Genomic DNA, 16,643 nt, shown 5'->3' on the forward strand with positions numbered 1-16,643 from the left:
CTATGATTTAATATTTAACTATATTGAATATACTTTTTTATCCTGAATAAGCATTGATATTAATTGTTGTACTCTTGTTGATTTATTTGTGATTGTATATATTGTTTGATGTGATTTTAAATTTGAATTTGAATTTGAATTTGAGAGAGAGAGAGAGAGAGAGAGAGAGAGAGAGAGAGAGAGAGAGAGAAAGAGAGAGAGAACATTTTTTTCTCTTCGTTTGATATTGAAAAGGGTTTCCAGTTGATAATCGGTTATGGATGGTCCGGTGCGCGCTCTCCATCCCAGCCCGCGCACATCAGAAAACCGGATCCTCTTCGAGACTTTGCTCCTTTCAGTCATAGTTCAGTGACAGACTGGAGACGAGGGGAGGTAACTCTTCTCTTACACTAACATGAAACGTCTCACCGTTCTCTTGCATCTCTTATTGGCTCTTCTGTTTCAGCGGGTACCTACGCAGGTAATTCAACACATTTCAAAATATTTTCAAAATTATAATTGAATTATGGTCACGAGTAAACGACGTGTTTAGAATATTTAGTTTGAAATGTTTTGGAGAAGTTTTACTTTTATTAATGAAATGTTCTTATTCATTTATTCAAAGTTTAATTTAGTTTAAATTTGAGTTTACGATGTTATATTCTGCACATCACATCTGACAATTCACTGCATTTCGTGGTTTTGGGTTTTATATGTTTCCAGTCATATACCTAGAAATAATGCATATCATGCAAAAACAGAAGCTACTGTAACTTATGCTTATTACTGATCAGGTTAAGATAGGGTTAGTTTCACTGCTGCGCAACAGACCATATCTGTTAAAAGTCAACCAGCAGAGAGTTTAGATAAAGGTCCCTCTGTGATACGTGACATCAGTTTAAGGTGTATTATTCTCCCCATCTTGTTCTGGTTTAATTCCTTCTCTTTGGAAGCAACATCTCACCCAAGGAAGAAAGATTTACACTCAATTTCATCAACTGATAGCTCTTTGTTCTTGTTGTGGGGAATAACAAAGAGCTCTAAAATTTGCTTAATCTATAAAGTTGTCTCTCATATATGTATGTACCACGGAGAACATAAAGAGTTTAAAGCACAGTATAGTTCAGGAACCTTTCTAGAGGAGTACTGAAGCAGGATGAGTCTGCAAGAATCTTTCATTCTTGCAGAGCATCCTTAACACAGAGTAGGGTTGGAAACAAAATGTCATGATGACTGTTCAGATGCAACAGGTTAGAATTAAATTGATGTACAAACATACTTAAATGTGCCCATGGTTTGTACAATAATATGTATAGTCTGCATGGAGGAGCGAGTGTTTTAGATGGCAACAGTTGCAGCACATTCAAATGACAAGGTCTTGTAAGCCTGAACACTACAAAAATGTGAGATGCTAGAACTACCTGCCACTTCTTTTCTCAATCAGAACGAAACAAGAGTTTGAGGTAAATAAGCTCAATCCCATTTTAGGTCACCACTTTTTAAACACAATTTGTTTGTTAGATTCATAACTGGATAAATGACAAAATCCCCTTACAGATTGTGTGTTTTATTACTTATTAATGTTTTATTGTATGTTTTTTATGCATTATCTAGACTACCACCATACCAGAGGAGATTCCTGGGAATGGTTTATAGTGCAGTTATGTAGCAAATGTTATTTTTCATACAAGTAATGAACCACAACACTTGACATTTAAGAAAGATGTAAAAAAAAAAAAAAAGAGAGAGAAAGTTGATGGAAAGAAAAATGACAAGAACAAACTCACTCTGTGATCCATTCTTCATTGGCTTATAAGCGTTTAGCTTTTTTGCTGACTATAAGGAAACAAGAGAAAATAGGACACAGAAAAAAAATTAGTTTTTCTGTGTTGAACGCCTCCATTTATCCTTTTGAGCTAACCAACAGTTTTAGATACACTATTATACAGCCAGTTTTCTCACTGCCACACTATTTGTCTTATATGTCTGTTTGTCTGCAATATTTACAGCCACTAAAATTCATCTTGTTCTCTGATTAAAGAAGCAGCTCACTCTTTTGACTCATTGACAGCAACCTTCAAAATCCCACAATAAAACCTGCTGTTATCTCAGCCCTGAAGCAACCAGTGTGTCAGACATTTACAGTGTTCCCATCAGTGTTCACAGAGTGAGGTGAGGACTCAGAAACAGATTGTTGATATTCAAAAGAAGGGGAGAGCCAAGATCAACTTAGCGCTTTGCCTTACTGCTCAATTTGGCTTTCAAAATTGGCTAACGTTCCCATCTTGAGTTTAGATGCTGGGCTGTGAGAAAAAAAAATCCAGCTGTGTCATGACACTCCTCTGTACTGCCTTTGTTTCCTCTGTGTTTATTGTCTGCAGATCTCCCACAAGTCAAGAGCAGCTATTCTTTGTTGTTATTCTTTGCATACTTTGAGAGTTTTTGCTGCTTTTAATATAAACCTTCTAACGTTACAACAAATTGAGAAATCAAGTGGGTTTTATTTTGGTGGCTGGCTCACTTTACTGCTTTGTGCTGATTTGCAAACAGCGGCACAGTGGTACATCATGCTGCATCATTGTTTTTACTGGATATTGTGTGTGCACTATTTTCCTCTGCCACTAGAGGACGCTCTGCAACAGCTCAGTGATCCTTCTGTTACTGAAGCCAAATCTCATTTCTCACCTGTATCAGTTTTCTGATTGACAGCAAGCACGTAATCACTACAGCTATGTTTGAAATTGAATTTTAAACATTATTAAAGAAATTAAATTCACTTTGTTTGTTCATATTTTAGCAGGTTTTACGTCCCCCAGAAGAAGGTGACTCGAAAGGTAATGCCTCTTCTTGAATATATCCATCTGATTTGGTATTTTCACTCCCTGCAAATGATTTGATGATTATATTTTCAAACTTGCAGTGATGCCGTTCCAGGAGGTGTGGGCGCGGAGCATGTGTCGGCCCATGGAGCAGTTGGTAGATGTGGAGCAGGAGTACCCTGGAGAGTTGGAGTACATCTACATGCCTGCTTGTGTCCCACTTTGGCGATGCTCCGGTTGCTGTGGGGATGAAAACCTGGAGTGCCAGGTTACACTTGAGAGCAACATCACTCTGCAGGTGCAGCAAAAGTCATGACCAGAACACTATTTTTAGAAAAGACTAAAGTTATTTTAAGTGCATCATTTGTTTTCTTTATTCATTGTGACTTTTCCCTTTTGTTTCCAGGTGATGAGGCTTCATCCCATGATATCTATGCACCATGTGGAACTCACATTTGTGGAGCATCAGACATGTGAATGCAGGTGATAAAAAAAAAAATCACATGCAGATCAGTAATCTTCTGCTGCAGCGAAGTGCTGATTGTCCTTGTTTTACCCTGTTTTAGAGCCCGTCAGAAGCTTCCAAACGATAAAAGGTCAGTACATTGCATTGATAACAAGGTTCAGATCGATATTTTTATCACACTTTGCTCTTCTTCCTCAGCAGCAGTGAGTCTATAAAAAACAGGCCTCGGAGGAGGAAACACAAGAAGACGGGAAACGGCTGTGGGAAGTAAGAGATTAATTACTCTCCTATGGCGCACATAAACAAATGCACACACTAATTCATAATGTTTGGACATTTAGTGCTGCATTCATCACTGTTTCCTCCACTCTGTCAGACCACAAGGACAGATGAGATTTAACCATATCACCGTATGCTTGCAATGTCTGCTGTGTTGCTCTTCCTGAAGCGTGGTTCAGTTTAAGGCCACAGATAAGTTTTAAGACAATAATCCAAGGCTGCTGATAGAGCTGACCAAGGACTGCCAGTGTGAAGGTTTAGTCTGAAAATAAGGTTCACCTATCAGTAAAAAATAACTCTTATAAGGGAGTTCACATAAATAGCAGGTAGCATCTACATCAGCCTAATTTCTTCATGTATTTTTGAAATCACATTCTTGTCTGCAGCAGGCGGCTCAGTCGTGTCCAGTCATGTCAAATAATGTTTACATAATTTCATCCACACCATACTTAGTCATATTTATCAGATTCAAACAGTTGATCAACACTGGAGGTGTTAAGGTGCAACTGCAGTTTGTATTTGTCAGATGAAGAACTAAAAAAATCCTTAACCATTTCTATAGAACTATCCTTTTAACTAGAGTAAGATATGTTTTTTTTTATGATTTAATCAATGTACATTTAAGGACATGCCAGTAAATGAAATTACAACCACAAACTGCAGTCAGATCTGAAGGTGTAAGTGTGATGAATTTGTTGTTAGTTGTCTGCTGACCCCTTAAGGTCAGAGGTCAGTCTGTTAACTGTAATCCCTCTCCACACCTCCCTCACACTTTATTTCTCTTTCGTTTTGAGAAGTTTATCTGTAACTTATTAGAAGTGGCATTACCACAAAGAAGAACATGTAAAAACAACTGGCTCTTAAAACATCATACAACTTTTATCATTTCTCCTGACCATAGTGTCTCTGAAAGCTCATTCTGTGAAACAGTTTGAATATACGCAGTTGAGGAAAAAATACACTTCACGCTTTGTGTGCAAATTTACATTTTCAAATTTAGCTGGCAAACTAATAGCCTACATTAGATGGAGGTATGCAAATGTTGCTTTGCAGTCAAAGTTAGTTAAATTAGGGGCATTGTGTTGGTATCCATGCATCACAGCTCAGCTCAGAAACACTGTGTTACATGTAGAAAATCTCACACCAATAAAACTAACTTGAGGAGATTTCTGAGATCAAGGTGAGATTGTATTTTTGCCAAGAAGGAGGACTGTGGATGTTGTTCTCCATTGCATTACGTTACCATCACATGATTGGGGAATCGATATGCAGCGTGTTACAACTGTATAAAAAGCATATGCGTTTTGTTTTAGGACAGAGTTTTGAATAAGTTAAATATTTCTTGAATAGGTATTTAAGACCCAAAACTTACTCCCTCTTTGGGAACAGATCACACTGACAGAGCAAGGTCATCTGAGTCAAGAAGGGAGTGACTTCAAGTTTCACTGACACATCTCATAAGTAGTGGAGTGAGAGGACATCTCATTCTGCAAAAAAACCCCATAAAAAGCCATCTTGAGAAACAGAGCAGCTTAATGTAGACTCTGGTTTCAGAGTCATTGTAAAGAAGGGATGTGTTTGGTGGTGCCTGTGGTTTTCCCCTACTTTATCATCTTTATAACCTGGGTGGTCACGTTGTTTTTGCTGTTTTCTGGTCATTCATAATGTTGATGCTGTACCATGACTTGTAGTATTTCTAAATCAAACCAGGATTTAGGATCAGTGGCTCGTCATCATGTAGCCCCTCAACCCAGTCCTTAGTGGTCATGAGGACCACACAGTTGCAGACTCTTAAATGAGTTCCAAAACATTTGGAGGGATCAAATAACATGATGCCAGAACTGAACATAAACTGAGTTTGAGAAAAACTTCCTACACAAAACCTGCTGGAGTAAACATTCACAATGATTGTTTCATGGTGGCCTCACCCCTGTAACAAACTCAAGTAAATGTTGAACATTTAACTTTGGCAGTGGTTAAGACGGAAGTTTGACTTCTCTTGAAGTGATAAGAAATGTCATTTCACCTCACTTAGTCACTCTATCTTAAAGATTATATATCCTTCAAGACACAGTCCCTTTACCTGTGCTTGTTCTGTATTACATCCATGAAGTGTCAAATGTGTGGTGGTGATTTGTAGCACTGAATTAGTCTCTTCTTGCAATTTGAAAAACAGTTCAGAAAGTTTAAGAAGCTCACATTTAAGTGGAAAATATTACCCTGGGGAAACAATAAGACGTCATAGTCAATTATGTAACTTTTAAAATGGTATATCAAAATCAGACACAGAGCCAGTTTCAAGTTTCAGTTCTAAAGTGTTACAACGAGACAAAAGCTCTGAAATATAAACAGGAACTGCTCATTGATTCCCCTGTGTTTGGATCAAACTCAGTGATTCCACTGAACAAGCTGTGTAAATGTATCTCTTGCTCTGAGAGCTAAATTCTCTCCACTTACCACTTCTTCCAATGTGGTGTCTGCAAGGGTTTGTGTGTTTTTACTATGGTCTTGACTTTGGCTAAATAGCCAGAATTCATCTATGGTGGAAAGGCAAATCTACCAGCAAACCGCAATAGGGCTTTTGAATAATGTTGTTTATTAGCACCAAATATTTTACTGCCTCTGAGCCAGGTCAGGACATTAGAAATTAAATTAACAGTTGTTGAAATTGAAAGATGCTTGTTATCGATATGTAGTTCATTATGGAAACATTGTACCAATTTATTTCATGGTTTTGTATTTTCCAGGTGCCAGTTCCCTCAAACCAAGATAAATCTTCATTGATCCACGTTGGTCCGAAGTTTAATTTGAAGGAGTTTTGAGGAGCGAACAACACATTTGTACATTTATTATATCTCATGGTTCATTCTATGTCCATTAATTTGTTTCCTCAACCCCTACATCCATCAACTATCAGACTCTCCTACTCTCCATCTTGTCTGTGACACTCTTATCTCTTCTGATTGATTACCAAAGAAAACAATAAGTCATGCAGAGTACTAACGGGTAACTGCTGTTTTGAAAGGACCAAGGTAAATGTTAAAGATAGCTTTTACAATTGTTGATTTTGTATGAGGTTTTCATGGCAGACACAGACAGATTAAAACAGGTATAGAGATAATGGGTGGAATGCAGCAAGCTCGTCGGCTGCCAGGAGAAGGATTAAAGCTTTTGTCCAGCCTCAAGTGTTCCCTGATTAACTGTCTGATCATTCAAACAACATTCACAGAGAGGATAAAAACTCCTCAATCCCTTCTGTGTGTAAAGTGGTATATATCCTGCCTAAAAATAAGTTTGTGAAATAAAATCTCTCACAAAAAGACCCTGTGGATTATTTGCAGTTACATAGGTGGTGCTTTTGAAAGGGTTATCATTTGGGGAAACTCTGGGCTTCTTTTATGACCAGGTTCTGCACGTTGTATTCCCTTAGTTGTATCGCACTCACAGCCTTCCAGATACATGTGAGGTGATGCAGGTAGTTAGATTTAACATCATATAAGCCATGTTTAGTATTCCATATAACGGTATCATAAAAGTTGCTGGACAGCTTTTTAAGGTGAGATGAACTTTAGACGATTCATGAATTGATTCATTGTACGACCAGGGCCCACTTTAGGTATTGTTTGAAGATTTGAAATGGATACCAGAGGCTTTCACAACAACTGTGTGAAAAAATACTAAAACAGTATGTAAAAGGACAATTATACTGCTTTTACAGTATAAGCTGTTGATTTGGTAGCTTTTTCTCCCTAAGGATGTAAGCACACCACCATTAGAAACCTCATCTTCTCCAAATCGTATTTGTTGCAGTGTGTAAATAAAAGCAGTATGAGTACAAGAATTGTTAAGAGCAACAGGCCTACACGTGAGGACGTTTTGTTCTAGTAGCAGTGGTTTGTTTACTTATTAAAACATGCTGCAGAGAAGATTCTGCCTAGGTTAGCTGTGGGCCAGCCAGGCTATTATGTAATACACAAGAACATTACGCTCGAAACCTCTCGTCACGGGCTTTCCCGACTGTACATTTGAGATGCCTGCACTGCCCTGTTCTGTACACCTCCTAGCTGCACGATGAACACAATGTCCTCAACTTGCCACACATTTGGCTGCTGTCACGTTTTTCAGCTGCTGGCTTCGCTGGCCAATCAGAAGCTCGAGTACACAACAGCTGACAGGCCGTTGAGACGTACAGACTATGACGCGTCAGGTACTCCAGACAAGACCACGCCTCCTACTACCAAATATGGCAGAGTGGCTGTGTGAACAAATGTCATTTTCCTTGCATATTCAAGGTCCAGGAGCAATTTTCGATACGTGAGTGAAAAGCGTGGATGTCAATAAGCCTACAGTCTGTTTTGATGCCCGCAGAGGAAAATTAAAGAGCCGTTTTTGACGCATGGTGCCACCGTGCTCTGCATGTGACACAGAGTACAGGGGCGGGGCGGAGAGTCTCGTGTATCGTACCGTGGAACACAGAGTCCTAGTCCGCGTAGAGAGCAGACCAGCCAACAGCCACACCAAGGAAGAGTCTCCTAGACGACAATAGACACACACACACCTTGACCTGCCAACTTATTCCCCTGATTTGAAGACAGCATCGTGGAAACATCCTCAAGGATAAGGTATGCACCTCATTTTCTGTGTTTACAGCCTTTTGTGGTTTTCTTTGGTTATTTACATTCTGTGAAGCTAGCCTCGGAGCTAACCTGAACTAAGCTTTTGTTTTGTTTGTGTTGTCCAAGTTTCTTTCTGTCTGTCTGATATCAAATGTCAAAATATCGGTCAATCAATCAATCTTTATTATATGGCGCAAAATCACAACAAACGTGATCTCGAGACACTTTTACAAACATAGGAGGTCTAGATCACAGAGACTCGTGACCTTATTTCACCATGAGCATTGCACCTCGCAGTCTGTAGCAAGTTAAAGTGGCGAGGAAAACTTCCTTTTAACAGGAAGAAACCTCGAGCAGAACCAGACTCATGTTAGACAGCCTCGATCGAGTTGGGTCTGGAAAGACAGACAGGAGAAGAAGAGACAGAGGGAGCGGTGATAGTGATGAGACATTTAAGATAGTCACTCACAATGGACGTGTATGTTTCCAAAGACAACCCTCCAACTCACTATTTTCAACACCTTTATTTTGATATCATAAACAGACTTGATAATGTAATGCGGAACTCGTGCAACGTGAAACGTGTTCTGTGACCACTTCTTTGTTTTTATTCTCTTGTGGATTCACTACAAAACCAAGAGAAACTGTCTCAACTCCACATCCTGTCACTGTGATGAAAATAAGCTGCTCTTAGTGTTGTTTTCATTCCTGTCTTTGTGACTCCTCTGACACATACACATACATGTGCGATACCTCAATATCCATGTGCAATATTGTAATTTATTCCATAACACATCTTATTATTATATTCATCTACTATATGTGGACACTGGCTTAGGCTAATTTAACTTATTGCATGTCTTTAAAAGTACTTTCTGCACCTTTCTTTGTACAGATAGTATTTTTATTTAGAATTTGTGTTTACGTTTATAATGGAGCTCACATGGCAATAAAGCTTTCTTGAATCTTGAATACTATAAACAGACTTGATAATATAAAGCGGAACTGGTGAAACGTGTTCTGTGTGACCACTTCTTTGTTTTTATTCTCTTGTGGTTACACTACAACAGGGGTTCCCAAAGTGTGGGTTGGGACCCCCTGAGGGGTCGCGAGACACCAATGGGGGGGTCGTGAGATGTCTTCCAGGATGTTTTTTTATGAAAGTTATCTAAAAATAGTACATTTTACAAATTATAGTAAAATATATTGACAAAAATAGTAGCTTACCTTGAAATAAAACATTGAAAATAGAAAATGTTAAGAGTTTTCTGCCTTTCTTTTTGCCCGATGACTCCTAAGTTTAGGGTTAGTGAACAGTTAATTATCAAAAGCATCAGTAGCAGCAGGTTAATTCATTAGAGCACAGGAAACACAGCCACATGCTCATATAGGTAGGCTAATTTTCTGCAGACCAGCTAAATAAAGCCACATTAAATCACTTTGAGGGACAGCTGGGGGTCACTGGCTGAAAAGTTTGGGAACCCCTGCACTACAACACTAAGAAAAACTGTTAGCTATCCTGTCTCAACTCCATATCCTGTCACTGCTGAATATAAGCTGTTCTTAGTGTTGTTTTCATTCCTGTCTTTTATATGCTGATTTAGTTGCAGTGAGAGCTTGACGAGCCAAAGCTATCTGTGCAGAGAGGAGATGAGTACCAAGAGGAAGGCAGAGATCCACTCAAGGGCAGCAAACAGACCTCGCATCATGAAGTCTGGAGGCTCCCGAGCTGATTCAGAGCGAGACTCCGGCTTCTCAGGTGAGACTTGATCTTGCTACAGTTGTATGTGCATGGATATTAAAGTTTTTCCACTGAGTTTAACCCCATTCATTCTTCGTCTCTCTGGTCTGCAGATACAAGCTCTGAGCACACAAGCACTATGGACACCACAGACTCTGAGGATTCACCCCGCCCTGCAGCACCAAAGGGACAGCAGAAGTCTGGCTCGGGGCCCCAACCTTCTCAGCTAACTGTAGTGGGAGGCTCCTACTCGAATCTCTCACCCATGATCATCATGAACAACGTTGTCCTCAAGCAGGTAAACTTGATGAACTTGTTCTCTGGCTCCACCCAGGTTCAGCTCTTAACCTTTGAACTTTAGGTAGAGGTATGAGCAGGTCACAAGAAGAATGAAGTCAAACGTTAAAGTCCCTGTGACTAACTTGGATGTGTGGTCTAGTCAGAACTCTTTAGAAAGTGACCAAAAAAGATTGACCTTTCACACAGGCAGAGTACTGAGTGCTGACCAGTGGCAGAGCTGTAACAGTAGGATAGAAGATGGTCAAAAATACATTGAGATTTCATAAAACAATAAAAATGGGGGGAAAGACTCCAGTTAACCTCACTTCCCACCAGCCTGGTTGAGTTTAGATGAATAAAGGAATCAGAATCTGGGATTTTGCCAAGTAGGTTTACACAAACAAGGAATTTGTCTTGAAGTTTTAGTGCATTACAGACATTTTGGACAGGGTAATTGTAAATAGAAAGCAAGAGAACACAGGACTCAAAAGCAACCAGGGGTCAGTTATTATGACATTATTTAATGTAATTATATGAGAATGGCGGCACAATGCAGACAGCAGTTTGTGCAACCAGAGACTGAAAACCAGATATTGACCCGTAACAGCTGCCACATGAACGGGTGAAAGGCAGGATGAACCTGTGGTCAGTAGACCCAGATCAGAAGGCAAGTCCTGGGAGGGGAGTTGGTTATCATCAAACATCTGTTCAGGTTGCTACGTTGCCATGACAACATCGTGGGTGGTGGTGGTGGTGGTGGTGGTGGTGGTGGTGCTGAAGCTGTTGCTAACCACTGATGGACAGGGAAATTATAAACAGTATAAATGATTTTGGTTATTATTTCAGATACATTTGTAGAGATAATGAAATATGAAGATGTTTTGGAAGGTTGTTTGTTTCTGATAAATAAGAAACCAATTGGAGAAGAAATATTTGCTTGTTGTGTTTGGTGTGTGTGTCATGATTGTTGTAATTTCCTGTTTTCTGAATCTTTCTTGATTGATTGTCTTTGTAACAACAAATAGCAGGAAAAAATGTTAAATTGGGACGTGGTTTTGAGCGTCCTGCTTTTACAAAGTACTTAATTATGACTTTTCTGCTTTTGTAGCCTGGAGATAATCCTCCAGCACTAAAGCCCTGGAGGTTCAGTCCAACAGTGGAGGTGGTTCAGCCTGTGGTCCAGCAGCCTCAGGTGGTCTTTCTCCAGCCCGTAGTCTCTCGTCAGGCTTCCCCAGCCTCTAAAGACACCTCCTCCAGACACAGACGTCCTAAGAAGTATCTTCCGATCCTGAAATCCTACCCCAAAATTGCTCCTCATCCTGGAGACAGCTCCAGTTCCTCAGGGAGAGGGACTGCCTCATCATGTTCCTCCTCCTCCTCTTCCTCCTGCTCCTCCTACTCCTCCTCCTCCTCTTCTACAGAGTCAAAGAGAGGCAGTGGTTCGACCTCCACCCACCGGGAACACTGTCAGAGAGAGAAACAGCAGAAAAGTTTGTGTGCTGTATCGACTAGCTCGGCCTCGTCTACTCCCAGTCTTCCTGCGAGCCCCTGCCCCATGTCTCCACTGCTGCAGAACCGACTTTCCCTGCACGCAGTGGACACCAGTGCCAGCAGCAGCCCTACCAGAGAGATGCCCTCACCAGCTGTCAGCCAGTGTGAGCTTACCACCTCCCTGTCTTTCACCCAGTCGTCAGGCTCCAAAAAACAGGCTCTGCTGGTTCCCTTTGAGACCCCTCAAGACAACGACTCATTAGAAGACAATGAGAGCGATACCAAGAGGAAACGCTTCTGCAACACTTACAACATTCTGAGCAAATCCGGCCTGCTAGACATTGCGCTCCGCACCAAGGAGCTCCACCGGCAGAACCGACGCACCCAGAGCGACCTGGACAAGTTGAAGGAGCACACAGACCTGTTCCTCCAGGCCGCGTGGAGCAATGACACCAGCATCTTTTTGAAACTGCAGGCCAGCCTCCAAAAGGAAGACCAAGAGAAAGAGAGGGAGAGAGCTGCTCAGTCCAGCTTGAAGGAAGATTAGACTGAGACTAGTGCTAGACAGTAATCCTTTAGACCGAAAAGGGAGGGGGGCCAGGGTGGGAGGTTGGAGCGTGTGGCGACAGATGGACCGAAAGTAATGTGCTCCACAATACACTCACACCCCCAGACTCGACACTCACACAGATAGAGCTGTGGCCTACATTTTGGCTGTCAGCTGCCTAAGGGCCCTGATACATCATGGAGACCTCAAAGATTTGGTGCAGAAAAAAGACTCTCAGTTGCCTCTTGTCTAGTGGTAAAAAGTGCACTTGAAAAGTGTAGCTGATGGCAAGTTGACCGCCAACATGCACATATGTTCTGCACCTGTGTTAATGGAAGCTTTGTGCTTGTGATCCATAAAACTTCACAGAGGGAGAACCAAGCAAACTACCCCACCATTTTTATTTTCCCTGGAATTTTGTAAAAAAAAAAAAAAAGACTAATTTTATGCTCAGATTAGAGACTGAGGGTAAAGTTCATCCTTTTTTGAAACTTTCAGTGGAAATGGTGCCCTTTGCGTCGCTGCTCTCTGATGTTATCAGCATGAGGTGCTAAAAGAAATAAATGGAGGTGAAAAGAAAACATGCTTACTGTTCCACATTTGCACCTTTCTCCAAATTGTTGTTCTTATTTCAAGCCCAAATGTTGTTTTGTTTTAGATCTTTAAGATCCTGATTTTAGAAAGCAAGGATCTCACAAAACCACAAGAAGTTTGAATCTTACAAAGAGAATCAAAGCCGCGTGTGCATGTGGTCAAAAATGCATCATAGTCCAGATGCTCTTAATTCATAAACCTTAAACCCTGAGTCTGGAAAGTGTAGACTCAAAGGACAGCAATATTTGAAAAACGTAAACAACAACAGTCAATGGTCAGAGAGAGTGTTTGGAGGTGAGATCGTAAACCACCATTTCCCATGGTTCCTCTTTGTAAAGCTGTATTTTTTGTCTGCATTGTATCCACAGCAACTGAGGCAAAGTGCATGATGTCTGGACAAACAAATTGAATCTGATCAGAGACCCAAGTTTAAATAAGACCAGAAGTACAGCTCACTGTTCTACCACACTGAGTACGTCGCCTCGGCTGAAACCTTTACTCTGCTCTGCTGCAGAACTATTTTGCTCAACTGCAATCAAGACCTTAAAGCCCTGAGAGATTTGGATCTGAGGCATGGAGGGATGGATATAAAACTCCTTATTTGACTGAACGCACAATACAGGCGCAGAATATAAAAGCTTGATGAAAACCCCTGAGGCTCCATATTAAACTTTAAAGGTGCATGGCAAGGTGTTTTTATCTAAGACTGAAACATCAGACTGCTCATTCTGACTACAGAGTGTCTCAGAACATGAACTGATCAGGTTGACAATTCTGTGTTTGTTATTTTTTTGCGTCTTCATTTAAGGTCTCTAAAGTGTAATACTGATGTATTTGCAGCTGACAGTCAAAGCATGTACACCATCAGAGTTATTAATATGCAGCAGTTACAGTTATGTAAAACTGATGATTATGACAGGCCTAAGGAAATACTCTCATGTCACTGAATGCATCCAGAGCCCATCACCAGTCAGACTTTTGAAGTAAACAAACATGCGCCTTAAGTGTCATTTTAGTTCCAGCTGCATTTTCAGACTCGGTGAGGAAGATTTGGCACATCTCGTTAACGGGTTTTAAGTTTAGCATTCCCATCGTGTTGACAGCAGCTGTACACCAGAGTGAGCTGGATGGAGGAAAGCTCTTAACAGCCATTTAGATGCTTCCCTGGTATCATCCCAGTGTAAAGGGTGCTTCCTTTCGTTCAGTGGTAATTGTCAGAGACTTGTATCTGTTTTATCAATGACTCTTTTTGTATACTGTACACATGGATGTTATTTAACATGTTGATACTGTCTGACTTAAGTTCTGTTTGTTTAATGTGAACCTTTCTGCCACAACCATCAAGCCAGGTTTGCTGATGAAGACTAGTCATTGTGATTAGTCTCTGAGTCCAGAGTCACAGAGGAAGTCCAACAGCTACAACGTCCAAATTAGGACCAGTTGCTGAGTTTTGTTGTATTTATATAAATTATGGCCTTAATATCCAAACTAGATGTATGTTGCAGAGCTCTGTATTTGCACTAAGATAATCTGAGAGTGGCTCCTGTGCAAGCTCTGGGCAGAATTTAACGGCAGCTATGGTAGCTTATTTAATGCCGACTGCAAAGCTCTTTCTTTTGTCTAAGTTACAGTACTTGAATCGCACTGAGAGGCATCAAGAGTGAACTACCAGTGTATAAACATGTTTCCTATTCTACAGCCATGCATTACAATTACATTGTCAGATTTTTTTTTCTACCAGCGGTTTCCTCAGTATGCAATAAGGTTGTGCATATTCTGTCTTTAACCATGTTGTAATATTTCATGTAATGATTTTTTAAAAATATGTTGATGTAAAAGGGATCATGTGGATTTTTTTTGCTGTCACTTACTCAGCAGTTCAGGTTATTTTCTAAAATGAAAATGTCTTTTGCTGTCCCAGCTTTTTGAACAGTCTAAAGAATTTACGGATAAGTCAACAGCCATGTGAGAATCAGAGGCTCGTCCACTCTGAGAAGGACACAGTAGCAGATTGGCTTGTCAACAATAGACCGTGTATGTTTTTATCACGGTGTATGTTTTAACAGGTTCCAAAACAAAGCTGAAGAGATGAATTTGGTTTTCATACTTTATTTAGCTGAAAGTAAAGTTATGATTTATCAGCTTTTGGCTTTATCTTAAATGAGCTTCTTGTGTCATTCCACAACTATGAACCAACACGCACAGCCAAACTGTCTCTGTTTGTTCAGTCACAGAAGTTACTGCAGCAACAACAATCATGTGAAGGTCGTGTCAGGATGACATGTTGAATCTTTCCACATTTCCAAGCACAAGAATGCTGTGTTATTATTTCAGCAGTCCTTCAGGAGATTTGAGACAGAACAGAACCTCAGGTTTTTTTTATATTACTAATACAAATTCTTGCAAATTTTCCAAACATCAAAAATGAAAAAAAATCTTTCCAGCCATAACTAGTGGTGGAATTTTATGATCTCAGTTATAAATAGATTTGCTTCTAAAATCAAGGTATTCAAAAGCCACAACTGGTTTACATCCCAATAAAAAGATCTGTGTTATGATTATATACCATGTGTCCTTAACAAAGGCCTTATTAAGACACTTGAATCAGGACAGCAACAAGAGATTATTATTCATAATTTGCCTGCATGTTTGAGCTCTTTTTACAACTGCCACAATCTTCTGAGTTTAGACTCTTTAACAGTGCAGTTTATTTCTCTCTTTCACAACACATCGCACACTTCAAACATCATCATCATTACACAAGTAATTAAACTTTAATGGACCAGTTTCTCTTCAATCAGATGTTTGAGTGATGAGTGAGGATACTGAAACATCACAAAGCTCAGTGATGTTTTGTTTGATTAAAGCACAACAACATTGGTAGCGTCCATCTTTTCAAAGAGCTTTTCTTCCTCGTCCTCAGCTTTTACTTAAGCAAAGTACAGTTATACCATCAGCTCTCTTTAATCTAAGTTTTGGTTGGTTTACATGGATCCACACTGCTGTGGTCACTCTCGGATCCCGTCCATGGTTTCGACTGATGACTGACCTACAAAACCACAAGTCTCTGAATATGTCTGCTTCATGCTGTGTCATGGACTGCTCTGTCATTATTACAAACGCTTGTTGTGTTTAAAAATTCTAAACAAATACTTAAAAGAGTAAAGACTTTGTACAGTGGGATACGTGTGATTTTGTAACACTGGAGTTTTTCATGTAAGTGTCGGCAGCTTTGTCTTCTCAGTGCTTTTCAGTTGACCTGTCTTTTTTAAGGATGCTGAAAATGTTTGTGAAGTCAGTCTTGATTGTTTTATCGACATGTTTTAGTCATGCACCAGCAACATAATCAGTAGCCCAAACAATTCCTGTAGTAGAATCAGGAAAACTGAATGTAGTCTGACTTTGTGGCAACCTTTTTCTAATCCACTCTGAGTATGTAAATATTAAAATGTTGAAATCTCCATGAGACTCACCACTGTGGAGGATTTACCAAAACACAAGTGAAATTGAACTTATTAATTCTGACTCTTCAGCTCTACAAATCAAAGAACAATACATTATGATTAAAAGGGTTTGATGTAGTGACTTTTAGGGCTTTTTTTTGTACAGTTCAAGTAAGAGACTCTTTGCTTATGTAATAAATGTCATTCCAAAGAAAATGTTCTTGTCCCTTCTTACAGAGATATCAGTCGGGATTGGTGTAACTGTCTCATGATTTCAGTAAAATGATCCGTTCTGAACCTTGAATAGAAGTGAGAAAAGAGGACGGAAATGTTTATTTTTGGAGTTTTCCACTCACCTCTCTAATCACACTGGCAAGCTAAGAGGCAGC

At 40.0% G+C, this 16,643-nt stretch overlaps 2 protein-coding genes across 2 annotated transcripts; both read left to right on the plus strand.

Annotated features, from left to right (window-relative positions):
* Positions 1–206: 206 nt before the first annotated feature.
* On the plus strand, positions 207–6,863 carry pgfa (placental growth factor a). The gene is made up of 7 exons (XM_034699807.1): positions 207–372; positions 2,777–2,813; positions 2,900–3,096; positions 3,205–3,281; positions 3,365–3,394; positions 3,463–3,531; positions 6,291–6,863. The coding sequence occupies exons 3-7, from the start codon at positions 2,902–2,904 to the stop codon at positions 6,325–6,327; spliced, it is 408 nt and encodes a 135-aa protein (XP_034555698.1). The 5' UTR covers positions 207–372; positions 2,777–2,813; positions 2,900–2,901; the 3' UTR covers positions 6,328–6,863.
* An 896-nt stretch (positions 6,864–7,759) lies between these two features.
* On the plus strand, positions 7,760–16,470 carry cipcb (CLOCK-interacting pacemaker b). Its single transcript, XM_034699647.1, has 4 exons — positions 7,760–8,165; positions 9,764–9,918; positions 10,014–10,198; positions 11,288–16,470. The coding sequence occupies exons 2-4, from the start codon at positions 9,810–9,812 to the stop codon at positions 12,215–12,217; spliced, it is 1,224 nt and encodes a 407-aa protein (XP_034555538.1). The 5' UTR covers positions 7,760–8,165; positions 9,764–9,809; the 3' UTR covers positions 12,218–16,470.
* Positions 16,471–16,643: the final 173 nt, after the last annotated feature.

The sequence above is a fragment of the Notolabrus celidotus genome, chromosome 13 (genome assembly GCF_009762535.1).
Source record: "Notolabrus celidotus isolate fNotCel1 chromosome 13, fNotCel1.pri, whole genome shotgun sequence".
NCBI classification, from domain to species: domain Eukaryota; kingdom Metazoa; phylum Chordata; class Actinopteri; order Labriformes; family Labridae; genus Notolabrus; species Notolabrus celidotus.

What these genes read in the sequence shown, in the direction of transcription:
- pgfa (XM_034699807.1), top strand. Translation starts at nt 2,902, where the DNA reads ATGCCGTTCCAGGAGGTGTGGGCGCGGAGCATGTGTCGGCCCATGGAG. An exon ending in AGAGCAACATCACTCTGCAG is followed by an intron (nt 3,097 to 3,204) that starts GTGCAGCAAAAG and finishes TTTTGTTTCCAG; the next exon opens with GTGATGAGGCTTCATCCCAT. An exon ending in ACGGGAAACGGCTGTGGGAA is followed by an intron (nt 3,532 to 6,290) that starts GTAAGAGATTAA and finishes TGTATTTTCCAG; the next exon opens with GTGCCAGTTCCCTCAAACCA.
- cipcb (XM_034699647.1), top strand. Translation starts at nt 9,810, where the DNA reads ATGAGTACCAAGAGGAAGGCAGAGATCCACTCAAGGGCAGCAAACAGA. An exon ending in GCGAGACTCCGGCTTCTCAG is followed by an intron (nt 9,919 to 10,013) that starts GTGAGACTTGAT and finishes TCTGGTCTGCAG; the next exon opens with ATACAAGCTCTGAGCACACA. An exon ending in ACAACGTTGTCCTCAAGCAG is followed by an intron (nt 10,199 to 11,287) that starts GTAAACTTGATG and finishes CTGCTTTTGTAG; the next exon opens with CCTGGAGATAATCCTCCAGC.